Consider the following 27,445-nt stretch of genomic DNA (forward strand, 5'->3'; position numbering starts at 1 on the left):
GGAAACAAATGTGTCATTATAACATATACATAGTAAGGAATAAGGGTCATTGTTACACAAAAATATTTATGAATTTATTGACCATTCCCAAAATTAGACATTCTCAAACTTTTAACTTTGCCCACAGTATCTTAGTTTCTTCTGCTGTACCATACCCCATGATAAAATACAAATATAATACTAATCAATGGCAAATTTTAGAAAAGAAGTTTTGTAATATTAATCACAACAGTGTTGAATAAAAATAAGACAGATTTAAGAGAATAAAAAAGTTAAATGTTTTGAATATTGAGAGACATTAAATACATTAAAAGATTTTACTTTCTTACACAGTATACAATTAAAAAGAAGCTTTGTGTAGATGCTTTTTTACTTCGGATACCTTCATGTTTATATCAAGATGAAAATTATACAAGCATTATTAAATATAGGAAGCCATGGACAAGAGGTATATTCTTTATTTCTCAAAAATCTATTTTAAAAATTATGTTAGAAATTATTAAGAAAATGCAGTGCTTTCCTCATTGAATAAAAACACATGGCATTTATTCATATCAGAATTCCAAGATGTTTACAAGTCACTATTTTTGTGACAGTTTAGGTAATAAAGAATTGGAAAGCTTATACTAGATATGAACAGAAAAAATAAGGCAAGTCTTACCATATTCCAATTGTAAATGTACTGTAACAGGATTCTACTCAACTGTATGAGGACTATTGTAAGTTGTAATGATATACAAAATAATTTTGAAATTATATATGTAAAAATCATTATTTTTTTCTTTTACCATGCTGTGAACTTAAGGAAGGTATAGCCAGTAGGAGGGGACTTAATGGATTATGGTAAAGAACTCTGGGTGCATCTGAGGAGAGGTGAACCTATTTCCCTGAACAAGGATGTTGACAACCAACATTTAGTGTTGAAAACCAATGTTTCCTAAATAAAAAACAAAAAAGAAAGATTAGTTTTCATGGAGGAGTTAAGTCAGTTAGCAACATTTATCTAGCCAGGCACTGTTGCAGGTGCCAAGAGTGATGTTATCCTGTAAGACAAAGATGTACTCTCTACACTTAGTGGGCTCTAGACTGGTAACGAGGATGCACTAATAAAGCTACTAAGTATATAAACTAAAATTGTATAGTTGTATAGAGAAATGTATTGACAAATGGGATAGGGAATTTCAGGAGTAGTGGTTAGAAAGGTGATTAGATAAAGAACTCTATGAAGAGGTAGCCATTTCAGTTGAGTACTGAATGATGAAGAGACAACACTCACAAAAAGAGAACTAGGAGAACCATTTCAAGCAAGTGCAAAGTGCCTAATTATGGCATAGACATGGTAAGCACTAGATTTTAGACCATTGTGACCAGTTACTAAAAAGCAGAGACCTGAGAAGTAGGTAGTTTCTGAATAATATGAAACTTTGTAGTATGGAGTTTAATAATTTTTTTGTTTGATGTGGGAAGTCATTGAGCATTTTTAAGGATGAGAGTAACATAACATAATTGATGTTTTTCAAAAATTGACCTGAGGGAATATAATGATTATTGTAAAAATGGATATCACTGAGATTGGAAATATATAAATAATAAGCTTTCATCTAACTGCTTCTCTAAAAGTACAAAAGGAAAAAACAGGTTTATCATTTCATGCTGTTTTCCTTTTCTTTTTTGAAATAACAGCAAAAACAGCCAAATTTAATTAGGCATTTACTGGTTGCCAGACACTATTTTAAGCAATTTGCATGTTCCGTCACATTTACTCCATGTAACAGCTCTGTGAAAAGATTTACTCTTAACATGTATATGAGGGAATTGAGGTACGAAGACATTAAGACATTTATCCCAAATTATACTGTTATTAAGTACCAATGTAAGTATTAAAATCTGTGTAGGGTGATTCTTTTTTAATGAAAGTATCATTATTTTACAACCTTGTTATGTTTTGGATCGATGGGACGTCCCGCCTCAGGTGTAGTCACCATAATACACCCAGAGTCCTCCATCACAGTCCTTTGTGCTCTCTTCCCACCCTGTCCTCAACCCTAGCCTTCCTCCTGCCCCAGAACCTGTGCTCATAGCCACTAAGCTTATATATTTTTCAGTGAGGCATAGAGTTAGGAATTAAGTGATTTGTTCAAAGTAGGAAGCTAATAAAAATTCATGTCAGCTATTATTATCAGTGATTTCTTTACTCAGTGGCTTCTTTGGACACTAATAGATAAGATGGTCCCTCTCCTTATTTTTTATTTATTTTTTTTAAGATTTATTTATTCATACAGAACTGGGGTACAGGCCAGAGATGCGGAGGGTGAGAGGATTCACCAGAGACAGAGCAGGGAGCAGAACAGGCAGATGGTCGAAGCACACTGCTGAGGGGAGCAGCGGGCAGGTCAGGAGAGGTCTGCCCCGACCTCTGGGGCAGGCAGGAATTGAACTCATGCGGAAGTGGCTTAAGCTTCTTAGTGCTGTGTTTTAACTCGCTGCGCCACCAGGGAGGGCCTGGTCCCTCTCCTTAAAGAACCTAAGGTCTAATTTGGGAGACAAGCTATGGATGCATAACATTTCCAATATGACTGTGTGTAGTTTTTAAATGATTCTGGAGTTCATCAGAGTAAGTGCTACTGATATATTTATTATGGTGCTTCGAGAGGAATATATCACAGTGAGGTGGACTGATTAATAAAGGGTCTTTAAGGAGCAACATGAGCTATTGGACAGGACTGTCTGAGGTGGTAGTGCTATGTAAGCAAAAGAGAGACTAAAAATAAAGATGTATTCAGATGATTTTGTTTTGACTGGTTGATTGGGGGCAGGGCTTGTAATGACAAGAATGATTGCTCAAATATCTGATATCACTTTGGAAAAAACTACATTTGCAAAGAAATAAAGATAATGCCATTGTGTAAAAGATTAATGTTTGGCATCCTTATATTAATTGTTAAAGACAACTCTAGAAACTTACATTTTTCTTTCTAGCCTCAGCTGTTTCAGTTTATGGAATGACTGATATCTCAGTCTTGGATGAATGGAAAGCAAGTCTCTTTTTGGAGGATTTTCTTGAAAAGTATGTATCTTTAACCTCATTTCTCCTTTACATCTAGAAGATAAATGGTAAATTCTCTAGACAGAAGAGAAAATTTTCCTTTATTTTTCCCATCAAATGTTTGTTTGCCATTCATTTGCATAAATATCAAAGTTTGGTCGTATAACTTCACACCTCAATATCTACAGATACTTCCCATGATCTCCACCAAGGAACCTTACACTTCAGTACCCTTCTCTCTCCCTGCCTTCCATATGGTAACCACCACCATTTTCAAAGAGTCTTAGTTGATTTCGTTGTTTTTTTTTCAGTTACTTATAGTCCACAACTGAGAACAATCATATGGTCATTGTTTTTCACTTTTTGACTTATTTCACTTAACATAGTCACCGCAAGATCCATCCATAATGTCCTGAAAGGTACTGTTTTATCTTTTTAAATAGCTGAATAGTAGTTCATTAAGTATATGTACCACCACCTTCTTTATCTAGCAGGCTATTGATGGGTATTTGGTTGATTCCATGCTTTGGCTATTGTGAATAATACTGCATGAAGATAGGAGTGCAAGTCTTCTTGTATTTGTGTTATATTCTTCAGAAAAATACCCAATAGTGATATTGTTACATTACATATTTCTATTTCTATTTTTTTTTAAAAATACTGTTTCCATAGAGGTTGCATTGGTTTACATTCCCACCAAAAGTAAATGAGTTCCTTTTCCTCCACAATCAACATTTGTTTCCAGCCTTTTTGATAAAGAGCAATATCTCATTGTATCTTACAATAAGATGGAGGATATTTTATAATAAGTGATGTTGAATGTTTTTCATGTGTCTTGTGTTCTTTGGAAGGCTGTCTGTTTAGGTCTTTGCCATTTTCCGATTGAATTATTTGTTCTGTTGTTGTTTGGTTCTATAAATTATTTATTTATCTTGGAAACTAACCCCTTGTCTGGCATGTGGTATGCAAATATTTCTTTCAATTCATGGTTTGCCACTTGTTTTTATCTTGATTTCTTTTGCTGTACAGAAGCTTTGTAGTTTAATATAGTCTAGTTTGTTTATTTTTGCTTTTGTTTCCTTTGCTGTTGGAGATGGGTCACCAAATATGTCTCTGAGGTTGACATGCAAGAGTGCATTGCCGTTTTCTTCTGTGTGTATTATGGGTTCAGATCTTATATCCACACCTTAATCCATTGTGAATTAATTTTTGTGTATGGAGTAAATGATAAAATTTCATTTTTTGCATGTAGCTGTCCAAGTGTCTCAGTACTGTTTGTTGAAGAGGCTTCTTTTCTTTTCTCCATTGTATAGCTTCCTCCTTTCTCATAGATTAACACACTGTGTTTGTGTGGGTTTATTTTGGGGCTTGCTGTTCTATTTGATTGGTATGTGTTTCTATTTTGTTTTGATACCATACTGTTTAATTACTATCTCTTTGTAGTTTGAAGTCAGGGAACGTGATACCTCCACTCTTTTCTCTCAGGATTGCTTTGGCTAGTCTAAGACTAGGGTATGCCTACACATTTTGGAATTATTCATTCTGTTTCCTTGAAAAATACTGGAATTTTGATAGGTATCGCGTTCACTTTGTAGATTGCTTTACATAATATGGCTATCTTAACAGTGTTCTTTTAATCCATGAGCATGGAGTATTTCTTTATTTCTTCATATTTTTTAAAGTTTATTTATGCATACAAGAACTGGGGTATAGGCAGGAGGTATGGGAGTGAGAGGATTCCCCAGAGACAGAGTGGTGAACAGAACAGGCAGATGTACTGCAATACAGTGCTGAGAGGAGCAGCAGGTGAGAGAGGTCTGCTGTGCCATCTGGGTCAGCTCCCCAGCCAGGATCAAGCTCATCCTGCAGTGGCCGTGGATAGCTTCATAGTGCTGTGCTTAACCCTTTGTTCCTCCAGGAAGCCCTCTTCATATCTTTTATTTATTTCAGTAGAAGATCCCTTCATTTTATCCTAAAAACTTTTTTTCTTTGATGAAAAATTCCTAATGTGAATTATAAAGGAATGATTAATAGAAGTGATTTATATTTTCTTTTTAATATTCCCTCTCTTACTACAAATTAACTGTTATCCATGTATTCGTGTTGCCAAAGATCACAGAAATATAGCAAGTGTGGTATTATGTTTTTAATCAGTTAATAAATTTTCTATAGAAAATAGCTATAGAATCTTTTATATTAAAAATGGTCTTGGGCCTTCCTTGGTGGCTCAGTGGGCTAGAGCCCTGCACTGCCAAGCCAAGCTGTGGCTGCTTCAGTGCGAGTTTGATCCCTGCCTCATAGGTGATCCACATGGTGTGGCAGACCTCTGCTGTCTTGCCAGTGTCTCTCCCGCTACTCCCCTCATCAGTGCACTTTGTTGATCTGCCTGTTCTGCTCCCCACTCTGTTTTGGTGAATCCTCACACTGCCCCTGCACCTCTTTTCTGTACCCCATTTCTGTATGCATAAACACTTTTTAAAAAAAGTTTTTTCTGTATAGTATAAATGCAGATTTAAGTCTGGCTTTCAAACTTGTTTTGTGAAAATAATTTGTTATTTCAGTCATTCATCCCATATTTACTGGATATCCTGTGTGTTCAATACTTGCTATAAAAATGAATGACAAAAAAATTCTACTCTGAAATAATACAAGAAAATGGGGAAATAGAGATTTAAAATAAATAATTATAACATAGTGTGGGAAGAACAATGTCAGGGATAGGACCACAGAGGATAACATGAACAGTTAACCCATTCTGCATTGTTAATCTACACACAGCTTAGGGCCATCATTGCAAATGTAAATAATTTAGTCTATTGCTTCACTTTCTGCAAAGAGTATTAATCAAATACAGGAAGAATTTAGTCATTATTCACATACTCAAGTTTTAGTAATTTAAGTTTTTCCTGTTTGACTTGAGAGAAATAAGTAACCAACTAAAATGTGTCCTTAAAAAGCAGAGGCATGTTTTTCTCCTTTAGTCCTTCCTGATGCTGCAGTTCAGATATAATGACTTCTTCCATCATTTTGGACTGTACTGACCAACTAAACCTAAGAATGGCAGAGTGGAACAACAGAAACCTCTGTCCCTGACAAATTGTCAGAGCTTTAATCTCCAGATTTTTCATATGTGTTTAAGTCATTATTAATTTCATTTTCAACTCATGCAGTAAAATTTAATTTTTGATAGACCTTGTTTTTAAGAGAAATTTTAGTTCACAGAAAAATTGAGCAGAATGTACAGAGACTGTCCACACTGACATTTTATTTGAAATAGTTCAGGAACTGCAGTTTTATTCATCAGCACTATCTAGATTTTCTAAATCTTGGAATTTCTTTCTCATCTCACTGTCTTGTCCTTTTTTTTTTTGTTACTCCTTAATAATGATTTTAAGAGCTCTCATATTTATTTTAAGACCTAATTTTAATATTAGTTTTACTACTTTTTAGTGTACTGTGTTTTAATATTTATGGGCATTTTGTCATGGGTTTCTAAAAAATTTATTCTTACCAAATTGCACACTAATCTAACAGGGCATAAATTACTTCAGTTAGCTATTGAAGTAGAAACTATGCAACTTGCAACAGAACACTAACAACAACAAAACTATTCTAATGTTTTTAAAAATGCCAGCATAGGTTGAATTCTAATAAGTAAATACATATTGTAGTAAATAGCACTTTAAAAAAATGAAGATAGCTTGACGGACAGGCTAAAGTGGGGGTCAAAGTGATTAAATTACAGAGGCTAGGACAGTTGGGTAAAGATTAGGGAGAATATTCAATAAGCTTCCTAGCTTGCAGAACAGAACACATGGCCAAAAAGAACAAAACAAAGAATATGTGACAGTATTCTCTGCTCTTCTGTTCTGTTGCATCCAGGTGAATGTAGTTGAATGTAGGACATTGCACATATGTCTGTTTCCTGTGTAACTCCTAACAGCTATGTGAGGTGTCATTACTATCTCCATATTGCATATAAGAAACTAAGACTCAGATTAAGTAATTTATCAAAGATTACTCAAATAGTGAATAGTTGGAACTGAAATTCAAACCACTGTTTATATAACAGCTTTATTGAGATATAATTTATATGCATATAATTCAGCCATTTTTAATGTTCAGAGTTTAGTATGTTAGTAATGTTCAGGTTTTAGTATGTTCAGAGTTGTGCTACCATCACCACAATCAAGTTTAGAGCATTTTTATCAACACAGAAGGCAATACTATACCTGTTAGCAGTTAATCGCCATTCTTTCCCTTCTTTCTGATAGACAACCATTAGTCTACTTGCTGAATCTCTAGATTTTGCCTGGACGTTTGATGTAAATGGGATCATACTGAAACTTTGCACCCAGTGCCAGCATGTGGGGCTGACGTTTTCCCAAAACAAATAAGACTCTGATAACAGCAGGATGTCATAATGTTTTAATTTTTCTCTTGAATGGTGGGACTGTGGCTAATTTTTCTGTCGGGATTTTGTCATTTTTCTACAATGAACATTAATAAAGAGGTTTTACAATAGAACAGACATAAAATCAGTATCTTTATATCATAGACAAACAGGCACAGGACTGACGACCCAGATTAACTGTGAATTTGAGGAAATTGTTCCAAGTTCAAACCCAAACTCCCAAACTGACATAGAGGAAGCCAGCATCTATACCCAGAAGGACTATAGTGAAGAGTTTACACTTGTCAACTGTTCAGAAAAATGTTCAGCACTTCAAGCACAGAACCAAGGTAAAACATTTGTTATTTCCCTTGTTATTGAACATTTCTTCTGACCAACACATTTTCATCTCAGAGACTTTTCTTTTATTGGTTAAAATTTTTGTTTTATTAAAAATATTCTTTGACAAAATTATAATTCTAAGCTTTATTTACCACTTGAGGGAAATGTGTTCTCTTTCATATTAATCCCCTTTAGCAATTTAGTTTTGAGGGGGGCTTTAAGTATGCTGGGCTTCAAAATAGCTTCAGGGATTTGATCATTGGGTACTCATAACATATTGCTACACTGATATTAACATCTGGGTACAGATCTGATGACATGGCAATCTGATACTGCATTAAATTTTGTAGTTTAAATTATGGCTGTTTTTAGTTTTCTAAAACATGCAGGTATTTTCAGTCTTATCTAATTTATATGAAGCTATAAGTGAAAGTAGAAATGGAATAATTGAATGTTGAGTAGGAAATTCATCTTTTTTTAACAGATTTTCATTATTTAATAATAATTCAAAATACATTTTACCCAAATGTTGTTTCAAATTTCTCACCTTATTAGAGGGTATTGAATTGTCTCAATAATATATAAACTCAATTAGAACTACCATTTCACATGTATAATAATTTATCCCTTTTTTAAATTGAAAAAGTTAAATTTGATTTATGTAATTGTTGCTGTCATTTAGGATATGCTACAGCTGGAATATGAAAAATAATTTGCTTTTTTACTGCTTTTTATGTCAAGATACAAATTGTGTATAAATTTTTTAGTGTTGACATATAGGTGTGATGATAAATATAAAACTAAATCCTTCTTATTGTGTGAGGAGTAGAAGGGAAGAGAGAGAGACTGATTAAACTTGAGAGTATGATATACTAATAAGAGCCTGAATCTAAAGTCAGATTTGATCATAGTCCAAATCTGCTCTTAAAAGTGGTACAATTTTGTGCAGGTTATTAAATTTATTTCTAATTTCTTGTTAAAAATTTTGTTTGGACTAATTTATGTATATAGAATTTGTCTGTAAGAAACATGTTATCCAAATGTTACGTTACTATTAAAATAGCAAACTGGAAGCTACTATTGGCAAATTTCATATTATCATTAGCTAGCATTAGGAGCTCTTTTAACTACTAATATATTGTTGATGAAAATATATATGAATTATATATATCTTATATTTCTTTAAGGAACTTGTCATTATACTTCACTTTATAAATTTAGATTTGCAATTTTATTTCCTTGGTTTGCAGTTATATTGATTGCTAGATTTGTAGATACTTAATTTTCACTGTCAAAATCAAAAGACATATTACACTTTGATGTTCAATTGATACTAGAAATTTGCTTTGTTTCATAAGAATATAGCTAATTACTAAACCATAGGTTAATTTTAAACATTTATTTCCTTTATTGTTTTCTTATACTAATTTTTCTATAATACTCACATATTGCTTGTCAATAAATGTAACCATTTTATTAATATATTTTGAAATATAGAAGTAAATGCAAATGTAGCTTATTGTTAATAAAGTACATGTACAGTTTAGAGTATCAGACATCTGAGGTTTAAATAAAAAGCACCAATTCCCAGGCTTTATCAACCATCTACATGTTTGTTTTTCAGCTATATTGAGGTATAGTTAACAAAATTTTATTGTATTTAAGGTGTATAACATATCCATCACCTCATACATATATATTTATTTATTTATTTTTGGTGAGAACTCTTAGGTACTGCTTCCTCTCTTAGCAAATTTCATTTATGTTCTAGTATCCATTATAGTCACCATGTTATACATTCACTCCTCAGACTTTTAACTGGAAGTTTTTTAACTGGAAGTTTGTAAACTTTTACCAACCTTTTCAATTTCTCTTACATCCCAACACCAGCTCCTGATAACCATTCTACTGGCTGTTTCCTTGTGTTTCACTGTTTTTCTTTTCAAGGTTTCACAAATAAGTGATGTTGTGTAGTGTTTGTTGTTCTCTGTCTCCCGTATTTCACTTAACTTAATGCCTTCCAGTTTTATCCATATCACAAATGGGTATTTTTTTTTTAAGGCTGAACAATGTCCTTGTGTATATATATGTGTGTGTCACATTTATATTAATTGTTCTCATACCTTGGCTATTGTGAAAATGATATAGTGAACATGGGGTGGGGGCAGGTATCTCTTCAAGATAGTGATTTCATTGGCTTTCTATTTATTTCTTCCTTTACAGCATGGTATCTTTTTTGCCTTACTATGCTAACTAGGACCTTCAGTTGCTGTTCAGTAAAAGCAGTAATAGTTGTGATCCTTGCTCTCAACCATAGAAGAAATACCTTAATGTTTTACTATTATATTATGTACTTTTTCACCATCCTTTCCACCCCTCCCACTCTGGATACCTGTTCCACGGTCAGCTTTCAGGGGTTGGTTTTAATGTCTATCTTTGTCTAACCACTTGTTTGAGTTTTCTATAATCCATATCTAAGTGACACCATCTGGTATTTCCTTACTTAATCACTTAGCATAATCCCTTAGAGCTCCATCCATGCAGCTGCATAGTTGTTTAAAAGTGAGAATAAAAAGCATTTTTTCCCAAATGTTTTGGCAGTTGTCCCAATATTATTTCCTTTCCCCATTGATTAGAAATGCCACTTAAATCATCTGCCAAATCCTTGTCCACATTAGAGTTCGTGGATATTTTATTTTCTATTGATTTGTTTATTGTGTCAGTATTACATAGTTTTAAGTATTTAATAAATAAGTACATGTTTTAATGACCTCTTTTTTTTGTCATTTTTGCCTTTTCTCATATCGTTTTTCCATTCTTCCAGTTTACTTTGTAATCAGTTTTTTGAAATTCCATGACATCTTTTAAGAAAATGAATTGTTATTTGGAGTTTTGAAATGTTTTTCTCATAATCTTTCTAGCAAAGAAAATGTTTTATCTTGGTTTTTTTAAAAGATTTATTTTTTGTTCATACAGAACTGGGATATAGGCCAGAGGCTCAGGGGTGGTGAGAGGCTTCATCAGAGACAGAGTGGGGAGCAGAACAGGCAGATAGACGAAGTACACTGCTGAGGGGAGCAGCGGGTGGGTCAGGAGAGGTCTGCCGCGCCAATTGGTCACCTCCAGGGCAGGCGGGAATCGAACTCATGTGGAAGTGGCTTTAGATTCTCAGTGCTGTGCTTTAAACCCACTGCGCCACCAGGGAGGGCCATCTTGTCTTTTTTTAAAATATTTTTTTAAGTGATTCCCCATTAAAGTTTATGGTTTCTTCCATATATTTTCTGCACATTTTTGTTATGCTTATTCATTAATATTTGGTTATATGTTTTTTTCCATTATCTTTTAATTAGATTTTATGTGTATTTGAAAACCATTGATCTTATGTTTCCTATCAAATAATTTAGTGAACTACTTTATTTTCATTTAGTCATCACAGGTTCTGTAGGTAGACCAAAAACATTATCTTCTGCAAAGAAAAAGACTTGCTTCTTTCTTATCAGTAAACTTCTTTTTTTCTGATGCTTTTTGTAGAAACTAGACAAACTGTGTTTCCTCATGACAATTTAACAATCCTCTACAATAGAGGGAAACAGTGTTCTCATAGTTGTATTGTAATAGCTTTATTAAAATAAGACTTCCAGGGAATGGTGCCTATACAAAAAGAATGTAAGAAAGTAGTTCCCTTGATAAAAGACTTTTTGTAAAAGATTGCTATCAAGAACTTTGCTTGTGGTGTAATGCTGCCCTCAAGTGGTTCCATCAGAAAAGGAGAGTTTGGAAACAAGGCCCCTCACCTGATACAGGCTGCACTGTTCCCAGAAATGCTACGATGAGTCTATATGTAGGAAGTCTGTGTTTGGAAGTGGAAGTTGGAGTTAGATACATAAGTTACTGCTGCTTGGGTTACTATTAATAAAACTTTATTAGTATTTACAGAATAGACGTATGAATGAACCATCTTCAAATGTTGGTCTCAGATAAGCTCTGCTTTGACATGAAATTGACTAGTTTTCTTTGGTGTATAAAAGTGTGCCAAATTTATCAGGGGAAATGCCTGACCTCAAGAGTATCAGGAACTTGATAGATTCAGATAAATAATCTTTCAGGGGACTATTTTATAGGTTCTCCCTTGGCATTTCATGTTAGCACCAGGCAAAGGGATGTTCCCGGCTCCCTACTTTATACCATCTGTGTATAAATACAAGTGTTTTAGATGTGATTGGTCATGGAAGACATCATGCCATGCTGTTCCTCTCATGCCATTCCACTGCCCAGAACAATGTGGCTTTTGCTTTTGGGAATTTGACTTTCTGAGTAGTGTTTCATGTGAACTTAAATTTCCCTTTCCTCCCAGGATCTTTTTGAAAAATGGGGGTCAGTTTTTTGCTCCCTCTTTAGCTCAGCAACTGTTAAATTATTGACACAGCTGAGAGCTGAAGTAATCCAAACATGAACATGGTAGGGTGGGGATAGAGAGGAGCAATTATTCCAACAATTAACTGTTTAGCAGTAGTGTTTTCTACTGTATAAAATACTTTGCTTTAGGCCCTCCCTGGTGGCGCAGCGGGTAAATGCACAGCACTGAGAAGCTAAAGCCACTTCCTCATGAGTTCGACTCCCGCCTGCCCCGGAGGTGACCACATGGCGTGGCAGACCTCTCCTGACCCGCCCACTGCTCCCCTCAGCAGTGTACTTCGTCGATCTGCCTGTTCTGCTCCCCACTCTGTCTCTGGTGAAGCCTCTCGCTGCCCCTGAGCCTCTGCCCAGTTCTGTATGAACAAATAAAAAAATCTTTAAAAAAAAAAATACTTTGCTTTAGAACTTTCATTGTAATTAACTTTATGACAACCATCTTGAATAACTTTAATGTAGTGGAATTAGAGTTGGTTTCATTTTGTAGGTTTTGTAGACAAACTTCATTCCTTACAAAGGAGAGACCCCCGCTATAGATTGTCTAGGCATTTTGGAATACAGGGAATTGTTCCTTTGGCTACATACATACAGACTTATAGGCAAGGGGATAGGCATTATTCAAAAAGGAATGCCCCACAAATGTTAACATGGCACAATTGGAGCAGTCTACAATATTGCCCAGCATGAAGCAAGTAAAAGATTCGTGACAGTAGAATAAATGTTATTGAGCATATTAAGCACTTTCACAGCCAAGATAGCTTCCGGAAACACATGAAGGAAATGATAGGGAAACAAAAAGAAGCCAAAAGGAAAGATACTTGGGTTCGATTAGAGCACCTGCCTCTTCGACCCAGAGAAGCACTCTCTGTATGTGCTTCTTCCCCATGGAAGGGAACCTGAGCTGTTGGAACCTATTAATTATAGGCATAAATAAATTGATGGCATAAAAGATATGAAAAAATATATAAATTTCCAGACTATTATATTTTAAAAATGTAAAATATCACAGGGGATTAAAAACTAGAACCAGTAAAAGTTAATGCTTTTGTTCTTCAGTTTTGCTTAGGCTAACCTGGCTATGGCTACTTTGAAGCCAGGGGTAATTCATGAGATCTTTTCCTCCATTACTTAAAATAGTCTCTATTGAAAAGAAAGCCACTAAAATTCTTTCTGGATATTTGGTTACTACTCAGTATACTAAACAATTTATTGAACTTTTTAAAAAACCTTTATTTATGCATGCAAAAACTGGGTACAGGCCAGAGATGCAGAGGTGAGAGGACTCATTAGAGAGTAGGGAGCAAAACGGGCAGATTGACAGAGTACAGTGCTGAGGGGAGCAACGGGAGAGGCAAGAGAGGTCTGCTGTGCCATGTGGGTCAATTTCCTGGCCTGGGATTGAACTCGTGCTGCAGTGGCTACAGATGGCTTTATAATGGTTTGCTTAACCTGTTACACCACCAGGTAGAGCTCAGAATTTATTGAACTTTTACTTAGGTATCAGTGCATGCTTTGTTTATCTATTTATTTATGCATGCAAGAACTAGGGTACAGGCCACTGGTGCAGGGGTTGAGAGGATTCCCCAGAGACAAAGTGGGGAACAGTACAGGCAGACTGACTGAAATACATTATTGAGGGAAGCAGCGGGTGCGCCACACCATGTGGGTCACCTCTCTGACCAGGGATCAAACTCATGCTGCAGTGGCTACAGGTTGGCTGACAGTGCTGTGCTGTAACCCACTGCACCACCAGGGAGGGCCTGCATGCTTTATTTATGTGCACAGTACAGTAAGAACTAAAGAATTAAAAATGAGTTTTAAAAAAGCTCCACTCTAATGACTTTTGGCAAAGACTATCTATATCCCTTTGTAATGTTTTAGTTTTTTTTCTAACTTTTTTATATTTTTATTTTTATATTTTATTTGTATTACAGATTTTTTTATTGATGATGAAGAAATAATTTTTTTAAATAATTCGATGGCCTATGAAAATCACCTACCAACTGTGCATACTTTGTTGAGTAGGCTAAAAGTATATTTGGTGAAAGACCCCCTTTTAGATTTCAAAGGACAGATCTGCACAGAGGCTGATCTTCCCAGGTACTTAATGCCCATATTGTATATATTTTTATGAGGAGAAAATGCTCTTTACTTGTACACAAGTCCAGATTTTATCAGTAATAATATTTTATCATTGTTTTACCTCAACTTTTATTGTACTATGCATTTTGATTGACTACATTTAGTATGTGTCTTGCTATAGTAAACACTAATTTAGTCTTTGTTTTCTTTATTAAGGGAATGTTTCTCTTTTCAAGGCGATTTGAAAGATTTTGTGCTAAAAGATATTTACATGGAGAAAGAAAACTTCTGTCTGGAGAAACTGGAAGACAAAGTAGGTTTAAATGAAGTTGTAATACTTGTTTTCAGTAATACTTTTTAAAAAGCCAACAAAGCATTCTTTTATAAATTTTAGTAATATATATTGGCCATCTACCCATTGTCAAGTTTAAAAGACTTTATAATGAATTGATTGTGTCAATTACGTAGTTCTATTTATTTCTAAGACAGTGGTTGTAAATATTGGCTACGAAAAATTACTTGGAGAGTTGTAAGAAAATACTGAAGCCTGGATCCTGCCGAGCTATATTCTGATTTAATTGGCCTGGTGTGAAGCATAGGTATAGGGAAATTAAAAACCTCTCCCAATGATTTTAACCTATATACCTTGTCTGGATACTAAGTAGTAATGTTCTAAGTAAAAAGCTGAGGACTGGAGCTAGAAATGTTGGCTTGTAGATTATATACAAAACAAATGGTACCTGAATTAAAAGAAAAGTGATCTCATTGAAGGAATAAGAGCAAAGGTGATCTGAGATTGCATATTATACCTGCCAGTGATTAATAAGAAGATAGGATCTTTGCATATTAAAGATCAAACTTGTCAATTTCGGCTCCAATTGCACAGAATAGTGATAGTACATTTTAGTATGTAAAGCATTCTAGCAGTTGAGAGTACCAATAACTTTTTGGTATTTAACAAACTCAAAAATCAAGACCTGTAAAGATTAGATGCATTTTAAAGTTACTTAAAAAATGTTTTCAAGACAACTCAAGATGTTTTGTATGTGGGGCTTTTCTTAAAATATTTCATGTATGTATGTGTGTATGTACAATGATCGTAAGGCACTTAAATCGCTTATAATTTCCCATTTTAACACTCATTTATTAACCTATTATCCCCTTTTCTCTCCTTTCCTTTTTCCCCCATTAACTGTGAGGGTTATGCACATAGTCTCATTTGTTAAGGAATTCATTTCTGCAGGAATAAAAGAGAAACAAATTCAGTGGAGTACAATAAATATCTATTCCTTTTCATCTGTCCTTTTCATTTCTTCCCACTCACCAGGACTTATTTATTACTAACCCAAAGAAGTTATTTCTGCACCCAAAGAAGTTATTATTGCATATCATTAACAAATAACCAGGACCATACGGGATATTAAGAGTACATTGCTTGTAATGTAATATATTTTTGGCTACTACACTTCCTTTTTTTTTAAAAAAAAAAAAAGATTTATTTATGCATACAGAACTGGGGTATAGGCTGGAAGTGCAGGGGCAGTGAGAGGATTCACCAGAGACAGAGTGGGGAACAGAACAGGCAGATTAACTGGAATACACTGCGGAGGTGGCAGTTAGCCGGTCAGGAGAGGTATGCCACGCCATGTTGATCACCTCAGGGGCCGGGGATTGAGCACATCAGCTGAAGTAGCTTTAGCTTCGTAGTTCTGTGCTTTAACCCACTGTGCTACAGGGAGGGCCCTACACTTGCCTTTTTTTTTTTTTTTTTAAGATTTATTTATTTGTGCATACAGTGCTGGGATACAGGCCAGAGGCTCAGGGGCGGTAAGAGACTTCACCAGAGACAGAGTGGGGAGCAGAACAGGCAGATCTACGAAGTATACTGCTGAGGGGAGCAGTGGGCAGGTCAGGAGAGGTCTGCCACGCCATGTGGTCACCTCCGGGGCAGGCGGGAATCGAACTCATGCGGAAGTGGCTTTAGTTTCTCAGTGCAGTGCTTTTAACCCGCTGCGCCACCAGGGAGGGCCTACACTTGCCTTTTTAAGGGTATGCATGGCATTGAAATTTTTTAGTGTGGGTTTACTTTAAAACTTGGTATACTCATTAAGAAAATAGATCTGTATATAAATTCAGAAACATTTCTTTTGAAACATCCCAACAAACTTGTGTTTGCCTATTGTTTTAGCCATCACATTTGCTCGAGTGTGAATTCTTAATACCTCCAAGTCTCAAACAAGAAACTGGTATTCCTTCTCTGTCAGAGCTGAAGGAATCATTAAACTTAATGCCAGAAATAATAAATTATGTAGATGAAAATGAAAAACTTTTCAAAAGAGGTAAGAAATAATTTTAAATTTGTGATTTGTAAAAATTATTTAATAGCATGTATAAAAATGCTTGCTTCTTAAACTTTTTTCCTGCACTTTCAGATTTGTGTTCTACAGATTGCATTGTACATGTCATGACAATGCCATGTTCTTCTCATTGTCTCTTAATGCATTTGCAAGCTTTGAGTGTCTCCTGAGATTAATCTAACCATGTTAAGATGAGTACATAGATAAAGCTCTAGCACCTGTTACTCTATTATTTTTTAAAGAACTTTTTCTTATATACTAGCAACTTTTATTCTGACTTTAGTTATGTATGAGCTCAGAGTAATGTGATGATTCATGGAATCAGATGACTCTGAGAGTTACAACCTACAATTTAGAAGCTGTTTCCCCAGTTAAACTTAGTGAATGTTTTTTTTTTAAGATTTATTTATTTATGCATACAGAACTGGGGTACAGGCCATAGGTACAGGGACAGTGAGAGTCTTTGCAGAGACAGAGTGGGGAGCAGAACAGACCTTCCCCACTGCTGAGGGGAGCAGCAGGCAGGTCAGGAGAGGTCTTCCACGTCATGTGGGTCACTCTGGGGCCGGATGGAACTCATGCTGAAGTGGCTAAAACATCTTTGTGCTGTGTTTTAACCCGCTACACCACCAGGGAGAGCCCAGTAAATATGTTTTAATGACAACTTGAGTACAAATATTTGACTTCACCTTCAAAAATTCAGTGGAAATGAGCAAAGGTAATATTAGGGAGGAATGAAAGGGTATTTGTGATGTACATTGAGAACAGGGATATTTGTCATGATTGAAACAAAGATTTGAAGGAATTTTTGCAGATAAGACTAAATCAAGTGACTTATTGATCCTCCTATAAGTCAAAGCAGTAAGTGGAACAGACTCATACCAGACCTTAAGAATATAGTAGAGCTAAAAACTGTAGGGTGGAAGACACTAATTGAAGGGGATAGATGTGCTCTTAAGTACATTGCAGCACTCTTTAAATCACTAAAGTATGAAAACAACTTAAGTGCCCAGATTCAGATGAATAGATTAGGAAGATATGGTTTGTATATATGTGTGTGTGTATGCATGTGTATACATACAATGGAATACTACTCATTTAAGAAAAAAAAGATGAAATCTTATATTTGCAACAACACAGCTGGAATTAGAGGGATTATGCTAAGTGAAATAAGTAAGGAGGGGAAAGACACATACTGGATGATTTCACTCATGTAGAATATAAGTAATCAAAACCAAGGAACATAAAAAAACAAATAAACCCTAGAAATCTGATTGTAAAATTGAGGCTACTGTGGGAGAAAGTATGGAGGAAGCAAAGAGAAGGCCTAACAGAGTATGGTAGGATTATGGATGCCTTATGGACAGTGCTGTGCAGTAACATATCTCTGAAGAGGTGTACCTCAGAATCATACAGTGTTGTTAACCAGTATTGCCTCAATTTAAAAAATTACTCAAAAAAAGTGAAAAATCTTTTTTTTTAATTGCAGGGTAATTCATGGGGTACTATGTTAGTAGGACATAAAACTGTTAATAATATTGAAATGAATAAGTCACTTTAATGAATGAATGTAGTTTTTACACTTCCAACCTTCACATTGTCAGAGAGGAATGAACAGACTAACAATAAAATAATATAATAGCACTTTTGCTGAGAGTAGACTTCCTTTTCTTTTCAGATCTTACTACCAAGAAGGGAATTGACATTGAAGATATAAAATGCAATTCCACAGAGAGTTTGATCATTCAAAGTCAGTGTGAGCCAGAGTGTGATAAATTCGGTAAAAATTTTTCATCAGTCATCTATTTTATCAGGGGTTGCCCATATATGACATAAGATTCCAGTAAATTTGCATTTAAAGTCTATTATAAAGCAGTTTACATCTATAAAAGTTGATTATTGCAATCTGAGTTCTTTTTTCTTATCTATACTTTGTTTTTTACTATCATTAACTTAACCTGCTAGCTTCAGAGCTGAATAGTATCTAGAATGGAGTTACAAAGACTGAGAAGAGGACTGGAGGAAATAACATTAGTATAAAAATGGGAATTTATAGCTCAGTAGTTAAAATTTCATATTTTACTTACTAGTGCTTTTGCTGACATTTGGTATATAATAGTAAATTTAATGCATTAACACTCCAAAGCAAGCCTATCATTATGATTAATATTGGCCTGTAAAACTGGGAATCTTAGAATCATCTTTTGTTCTAGTGTAATGCCAAATTATGTTGTTTCTTATATTAATTACTGTTATTTAGTAATATGTGTAATTAAATCACATTAATCATCTATTATGAAAGTGATAAAAACCACTGGATACTCATGAATAAATGAGGATCAGATTGTCTAGTCCACTATAAACTTAAAATTTTATGCTAGATCACCTAGATACCATATTTGTCAAGGTGAAGAGTTACTCTCCATTAATATTTGCTAAATATTACTATTACTTAGTACAGAGGTAAAAATAACTATCTCCTACCAACTGACAATATAAGCTAACAAAGTTAAAACACCATTAAAAATAAAAATTTTTAGATTTTTATCTTGTCTATAATCTTTCAATGTATTTTTTAAAAATCATCACTGTTACAGTTGAAATATTATGTGTTGTCTGTGTAATTCCTTTTATAATGAAAATTTTAAACTGTGATTTTACATTTTAAATAACCCAAATAAGAAATTTGGGTTATTTAAAATTTAAAATTGGGTAAATTAAAATTTTTATTAGAATAAACTGATCAAACATAATTACTGATTCATAAAGAGTTCTAAATTTTATTATTTAATGTTTATGTAATACCAGGATGTTTTTAAATTTCTGTTATTCTAGTAGAGTTAGAAATGCCCTTAACTCAACTAGACCTAACAAACGAACAACCTTCTTCAGTGAATTCATTATGTACAAGACTTCAGACATTTCCATATTCTCCTGTTTCTAAAATGTAAGTATGGATTATTATCTAAAACTCAAACTGCAGTTCAGAACAAGAAGTCTTTTGAATTTCTCCATATAAAGGCAATTTCTGAGATTTCCCTGTGAAAAAAATACAAGATACAGAACAGTGTCTATAGTAAATAAGTGGAAAGAATATATGAATGTTTATGTACATATTTGGTTTTATATGTATATAATATCTTTAGAAGGACACATAAATATCAGAAACTTGTGTCCAGAAGGGAACACAATGGGTAACCTGGAAATATGGGAACGAGTAAGTGATAAGACTAAGCTCTGTTATATTTTAGTATCTTCACTTATAAAGATTTATTTATTTATGCATACAGAGCTGGGTTACAGGCCAGAGGCACAAGGGTGATGAGAGGCTTCACTAGAGACAGTGTGGGGAGCAGAACGGGCAGATCGAAGAAGTACACTGCTGAGGGGAGCCTCGGGCGGGTCAGGAGAGGTCTGCTGCGCTGGCCATGTGGATCGATCACCTCTGAGGTGGGCGGAGTCGAGCATGTAGCTTCTTAGTGCTGTTCCTTCTGCACCACCAGGGAGAGCCCTATAGTTTAGTAGTTAAATGTGAATGTATTACTACCAAAAAGTAAACAACAGGAAAAATTTTTATACCTAAACTTTGGAACAGTCTGCTTAGGATATGGGCATATCCATATTGGTTGCTTGCCAGTAGCACTTCTGTTGGCACTCAGTAGAAATCACAGGTTCCTTCTCCCCTGGGGTCCCCAAAAAGACATATATCACTTACAGAGCCATCAAGGTTGAAGGACTTGAACTGAATTTTAGAACTGTTACTTCCTGAGAAGGTAGAGCAGAGGGAACTTTTTACATAGTTCTGATCCTAAGCCAATAGAGGATCCAGAATTTCTGTTCAGCAGAACAACACTTCATTAAAAATTTGTGTTAAAGCTACTCTTTTGCATGTTAAGTACAGAAATTTCACCTAGATTTGTATTTTTTATTTTGGATGGCTTATAGGGTTGGTGCTAGCAGTTTTTAAAACACTTCTAAGTTATTCCCCTCTGGCTCCAAAATTTTATTGTGCAAAAAGCCCAAAATAATGTTAGTGTATTAAGGGGCCTTCCTGGTGGCTCAAGGGATTAAGACGCACTATGAACTATCCTTAGTCACTGCAGCACAAGTTGTCATCCCTGGCCAGGGAGGTGACCCACATGGCGCAGCAGCAGACCTCTCTCTTGCCTGTTACTCCCCTCAGCAGTGTATTTCAGTGGATCTCCTTGTTTTGCTCCCCACTATGTCTGGTGAATCCTCTCACCCCTCACATCTCTGACTTGCACCTCAGCTCTTGTATAAATAAATAAATCTTTTAAAAATATTAATGTATTGATAAATAAATCTTAAAAATATTAACATATTAAACTTTGATTTTTTTTCAGTAGTTTGCTTACTGCTGAAGAATCAGCCATAAATAAATAAATCTTTAAAAAAATATTATGTATTAAACTTTGATTTTTTTTTTCAGCAGTTTGCTTACTGCTGAAGAATCAGCCAACAAAGACGATAAGATGTTGCAGTCAGAAAGCTGTAGAAACTCTTTGAACTCATTTTTGCTTAAAGGTAAAGATTAATTGATTTTGAGTGCTAATAGAAAGAATAGATGAAGGGTACCACTCAGAGAAATGCACTGTCATTTTTTTCTTTTTATTGTTATTATTACTGACATTATATAACTATATATTTTATTATATAAAACAATAACAAAATTAGGATTTCAAAATTTATAATCTTAGTATTGTATTGGTGCTTAACATTAAGCATCAGTCATAACGTTAAGTAGTTTTTCTGCTTTAGTTCTTCTGTATATTTTAATTAGTCCTTACTTGGACTGATGAATGGATAAAGCAGAAAGTTCTGTGCCACAATATCTACAATGATAGTCATCATAAAATCTGATCAAATAGATCAAGGTGGTTTATAGCTTAGGATCATCTTCTTCCCTAAAAAAAACCTATTAAGAGCCCTACATGGTGGCACAAAGGGTTAAAGTGCAGCACTGTGAAGCTGCCTACAACCACTGTAGTACGAGTTTGATCCCTGCCTCAGAGGTGACCCACATGGTGTGGCAGACCTCTCCTGACCTGCCCACTGCTCCCCTCAGCAGTGTATTTCAGTAAATCTGCCTGTTCTACTCCCCACTTTTTCTCTGATGAGTCTTCTCACCCCTCCACACACATCTCTGGCCTGTACCACAGTAGTTGTATGCATATGTAATTAAATCTTTATTTTAAAAAACTATTAAAAAGGTTAATATTTACTCAAAGAAAGGCTAACTCCCTGACAAAGTCTCAGGACTTTCCCATGGAGGAGGACTTGTGCTAGGGTTGGGGGCTTGTTTCAGGTCAAGGGAATGTGGCCAGGAGAGCTAATAGCCCAGTTGGCAGAAAGGGTTGGGGCCAGCCATCTCAAGTCCTTAGTAGATTGCCCTTGGGAAGGGAAGCATAGTGATTTTCCCGAGAGGAACTTTTCAGAAAGGAAATGCAGTCATGCACAAGGGTCCTACCTGGCACACTACCACTTCTACCAACAATGTGAATAAGATAAACTCTGTTCCCATCCTCCTTCCAGAGGTAAGAAGTAAGAAATAAAAGAGTGGTCAGGTGGGGCCAGGCCAGCTCATTGCAGGTCCATCAGCAAAGGTAAAGGGCTCCTGAGAGAGTGAGCACATGAAGTATTGAAACAGTTTCAACTGCATATTTTCACAGATTGAAATAAAGCATTTATGTGACTTGTATTCCTATAATATTTTAAGGCTTTCCAATTATTAACATCTTGACAAAATACTACATCTAGCTTCAAGTTTCATTTTTACTTTATAAGGGATTTCCAGTGGGATTCTGTTTATTGTGTTTTTCATCATTTGTCCTTTTTGGATTATTTCAATCTGATTCTCTGGTTTGAATTTGTTACTGTTTTGAAAGTGCCAGGAACTGAAGAGCCTGACAGCCAATATTCAGTTCCAGATTTGAAAGAGAGATTTTCAATTGAAGAAGAAAGCCTTGTAATTAATCCTGTAAATACAGATGGGTGCAAACAAGCAGGACTAAATCTGATAGTGACAGAAACTTTAGAACACTTGAACACAAATTTGTCTCTTGATCTATCGTCTCCTGATACTAAAATGGAAATAGTTTTGCCTACAAAAGAGCTCCAATCAGAATGTAAGTATATAATTGTAACTATCACTTGTGTGAACATTTTCAACATGAGGAAATGTTAGATACTGACTTTCCACCAGGTGATTGGAAGAATGTAACTTGATCCCAGTATTCACTGTTGACTTTGGCTCTATACAAGTGTTGTGGTTCACTAAACCTCATTTTCTTTCTTAAAAAACTTAGTAATTTGGGCCTCCCTTGTGGTGCAAGGGGTTAAAGTGCAGCGCTATAAAGCTATCTGCAGCCACTGCAGCATAAGTTCGATCCCTGTCCTGGGAGGTGACCCAAATGACGCAGCAGACCTCTCCTGTCTTCTAGCTGCTCCCCTCAGTAGGGAATTTCGGTCAATCCACCTGTTCTGTTCCCCACTGTGTCTCTGGGGAATCCTCTCACCCCTGCACTTCTGCCTTGTACCCCAGTACTTGTATGCATAAATAAACTTAAAAAAAAATTTTTAACTGAGTAATTTCACTAGGTAGTCCTAAAATCCTTTTCTCTGCTAAAAATATTTAATAATCAGTTTTGGATTTTTCAGTTAAAGTGACTGCTTTTTTTTGTACATGGTTAAATGCTATGGCAATTTCAGTTTACATCAGTCTAGCCAAATCAGTGTTATTTTTTGGTTCTACAGCTAAATTTTAAGTGTTTTCTAATACCTAGTGATCTGTACTAGAACATCTTCCTTTGTTGCCAACAAGTTTATTCACTTCGCATTTTTTTCTTAAATTCTTTAAGAAGACAAAAATGTCTTTCAGGTTTCTAGCCTTTAATTTATTTTTGGATGCTATTTATGCCATTATAAAACATATTTACCTGAATTATAGCTATTTGAAGTATTTTGTATTGTTTTAAAGTCACTTTATATGTTAATACATTTATTACTTTCAGTTCATTATAAATATACATGTGGAATTTTTAAATTATTGTATATGTTTGGGAAGAAGATAGATTCCTAAGGAAATAGGAATTGGGGTGAGAATTGTTATCAGCAAGAGGTGTTTCAAAGACAGAAATGGATAATCGATATGACAGGAAGGAGCATAGATAAAAAGACTCTAGCAAGCAACTACCTGTCAGCCTCTCCTAAGACCTAAGTGGTTACCCATGTAGAATTGTTTAAAAGATTTGGTCAGATTGCTGGGAAAAAAGGTAGAGAAAGATTTAATGGCATCCTCAAGAATAATACATTATTATTTTCTGTTTTCAGCATTGCTAGAACATGAAGATTGTTCCTCCTCTATTGTCCTTATTAATGAGGAGTCCACAAGTGATCATTTATCACTTCCACAAAAAAGCCCGTCTGTGGCAAATGAAATACCAGATATGGGTGCTTCTGATGAATGTGTCACTATTAAAACACCAACAAAGGAAGAAAGACCAAAGGATGATCTAGAACTAGTTGGCGGAATAATTGAAAATAAAGATTACTTTGAACATGACAGCACAGTACTGTTGACTGAATCATCTTTATCTTCAAACATTGAAAAGTCATTCTTTAAACATGGTAAAAAATGGGGGCATGATTTAGACCCTTTGAATGACTTTATTATGCTGCGAAATAAATATGAGATATGTACCTCAAAGAATGAAGTCACAGACAATAGTGAAAAAGATGGTGGGTAATTCAGTAATCTTTGTGTAAATATATACACCTGAAGGACTACATATGTATTTATTGTAGAGGCACTTTTTTAAGTTCTCTCAGTAGAATTACATTGTTTTTCAAAGTCAAGAAAAATGCCATTGGTTCATGACACTGTATGTGGAGATAAGTATAGATAGGTAGATGTAAATATAGCATGATAGTAGCATTTATTTTTCCAAAATATATGATAACCTCTTATAGATCTGTATAGAATTATAGGACTTTGTTAATTAGTGCATATTTAACAGTGAAAGAATTCCGTTAAATACAAAATAGTTTTTAAAAATGCCAGAATTGTTTCATCCTTTGTATTTATATATATTCATTATAAAACTTTTTCTAAGAAACTTATGTTATTAGGGACTGAATCTATTTGTATCTGAGATCTTTCTAATATTTGTACCATAGCTTAGAGAAAAACTTTGGCACAGAAGTGAGCAGTATATAAAGAATTATCTTACAAATTGTGATACATAAATAGGAGTTTCTAGAATATTTGTTATTTTCAAATTCTATTCAAATGTGGGAGTAAAAGAAAAGTGATCCAAAATTAACACTGACATCCTTTTCATTCTGGTGATAATGACTTGGATAAGATGTACTGGCAACACAAAATGAGAGGAAGCAGCAAGAAAAGAAGATGAAAATATTTACTTGCAAAAATTTAAAAAGTCAGCCACAAATTTACTAAACAAAGAAAGGAATATTGAAGTTAGCTGGGAATAATTCTGTACTTGTGATGTTATCTCAAGTAGTCTTATGTTCCTAAGCCCTTTGACCTTTAATAAGTCCTCCCCAGGGATGTTGGAATGAATTATATGAATTGTAAATTTGAAAATAATAAATTGGGCATAAGCTCATGATTGAGCTGCCCACTGAGAACAGATAGTCCCCTCTACTTCCGTTTATCACACATCTTTCCCATCTTGCCTCCCCTCCAAAGGTAATCCTGTCCCAGTCCAGCAAGCCTAGGATAGTAGATGACAGCTTGATTCTGGTGTTATTAACAAGCTTACTTGACTCTCAGGCCAACTCTTTCTCCAACTTAAAATTTTTTTTTAAATAATATAATAGTTTTCTCCAATTTAAATTTTATAGTAATAAAAATAATATTTTGGCACATATTTTACTTCTTATTTTATAGTTGATTGAGAGACAAGAAAAAGTAATTGCAACTTGTTAGGCCCCCTCAAAATCTCCAGTTATTACTTAATCACAGCTATTCTAATTATTTATAGTTAAGGTATCATTTAAGAATAACAAAATCTAGTTTCAGGCATTTTCGTCCATTTTTCACCATGTATTAAAGGTTACATATTAAATGTTTCAAGATGGCAATGTGTTTCTACAACTATTATAACCATATGATTGGATAACATTGCTATCTAATAGTTACATATCCATAAATCTTCTATTATACTTAGAAAAACTGTACTTTTATTGGAAGAAAACTAACATTTTTTGATTACTGTACTAGACACTAAATTACATATTAGAGAGGAATGATACCGGTATTAACCTGAGAAGCTTACAATATAATAGGGTGGGACAGACATGTAAATAGATAATTTCAACACAGTGTGGTAGGTGCCAGGAGACAAGGGTGCACAGAGTGCTGAGGAAACAAAAAAAGAGGGACACATTGCCAGCTTGGAAGAGCAGAAATGGCAGTTAAATGGGGCTTTTTACAGGAAATGTGTGAGAGCTGAAGGATAAGTAGTGAACTCAATTAGCCTAATTAAGAAAAAAATAGAGACAGGGATGGTTTAGAGAGTAGGAACGGATTATGCAGAAAGTAAAGACCTTAGTTGTCTTTATTCACTGAATGAGGCAGTATCCCATTTAGTTGACAGAAAGGAGCTTTGAGAAGCTATACAAAATGAAACCTACAAGCAGAAAAGGGCAGGACAAAAAAGTTAACCTAGCTGATTACTTTTGTCAAGATCATCTTTAGGAAATGACAGGAGTCTGTCAGACTGTTACTCATAGGGACTGACCAGTTCCAGATTGACTGGGTTAAGATTCCACTCCTGCGAGCAGTTCAAACTGTCAATTAAGTATTAAATTTTAGCTTGGTGACTTTGCGTCTTAGCATAAGCAATTCCACTTTGAGGCTATTGTCGTTTTCTCCTTATAACAATATTCAACTCAGGTATATTATCTCATATTTTACATATGAGGAAACTGAGACTAGTGTCAGAATGAGTTTCAATCACCAATCTGATGCTGAAATTTTTCATTATTACCATTTAGCTTCTTGCCCAGCACAGTATTATGTCCTTTGACAAGAATAGTTCTTCAATTTAGGATTTGCGTGTTTTAAAGAATGCCAGCAATTGTGATCATGTTAGAAGATAGCTTAAAGTAGAAAACATTAATTTTCTCTAAAACAATGCAAATTGATTTTTATTAGAATTTCAAGATAAAGAATGTTCTTTGACTATTCAAGGAGAAAGTCCAATTGTTTGTATTAATAAAACACTGGAGGAAGTCAATCAGGAAAGCACCGAAAAGCATGTCATTGAAATTCAAGCTTCCGGTATGCTATATGCTTTTGAAATGTATTCAAATTAAGTAAATCTGAAAAAATCTTTCCTGGGTATCTAGAACATACTTCATTTTATATGCAGTTTTCGTCACTTATGGAAGATATTTCTTCATTCCATTCCTACTTTTAACTTATTTCTAAAACTAGAATGCCCTTTTCATTACCTCCAACCCTCCCTACTGCTCTACTCTCATCCACTGTGTTATTTTTCCCTTCATTTAAACTATTCCCTACATTCATCAGAGAAGAATAAACTGAAATTCCTTGGACTCTTGTGCCTAGTCTGAAAAATGAACTGCGAATGGTTGTTTTCTTACCCCCTGTCAGGGTAATGTAAATAAGTTATTATTGATTACCATACTGATTAAATGTTTTTGTTCTGCTGTAAGAATATTGCTTAAGTCCCAAAGAATAGCTACCCTTAAGCAACTATCATACTCATTAAAATCAACAAGGAAATATGACACCAATTCTTA

At 34.7% G+C, this 27,445-nt stretch overlaps 1 protein-coding gene across 1 annotated transcript in view; it reads left to right on the forward strand.

The window, feature by feature from the left end:
* Positions 1–3,002: 3,002 nt before the first annotated feature.
* Positions 3,003–27,445, forward strand: part of LOC101636267 (chromosome unknown open reading frame, human C9orf84) — a 60,180-nt gene continuing 35,737 nt past the window's right edge. Inside the window, exons 1-11 of the mRNA XM_004677432.2 lie at positions 3,003–3,067; positions 7,605–7,789; positions 14,129–14,294; positions 14,493–14,607; positions 16,465–16,615; positions 18,312–18,413; positions 19,469–19,580; positions 21,084–21,178; positions 22,540–22,779; positions 23,984–24,391; positions 26,844–26,960. Of these exons, the coding sequence (XP_004677489.1) occupies positions 3,003–3,067; positions 7,605–7,789; positions 14,129–14,294; positions 14,493–14,607; positions 16,465–16,615; positions 18,312–18,413; positions 19,469–19,580; positions 21,084–21,178; positions 22,540–22,779; positions 23,984–24,391; positions 26,844–26,960 (1,756 nt within the window). The remainder of the gene's footprint in view (positions 3,068–7,604; positions 7,790–14,128; positions 14,295–14,492; positions 14,608–16,464; positions 16,616–18,311; positions 18,414–19,468; positions 19,581–21,083; positions 21,179–22,539; positions 22,780–23,983; positions 24,392–26,843; positions 26,961–27,445) is intronic.

The sequence above is a fragment of the Condylura cristata genome, unplaced genomic scaffold, assembly GCF_000260355.1.
Source record: "Condylura cristata isolate star-nosed mole 26May11 unplaced genomic scaffold, ConCri1.0 scaffold00006, whole genome shotgun sequence".
Classification (NCBI taxonomy): Eukaryota; Metazoa; Chordata; class Mammalia; order Eulipotyphla; family Talpidae; genus Condylura; species Condylura cristata.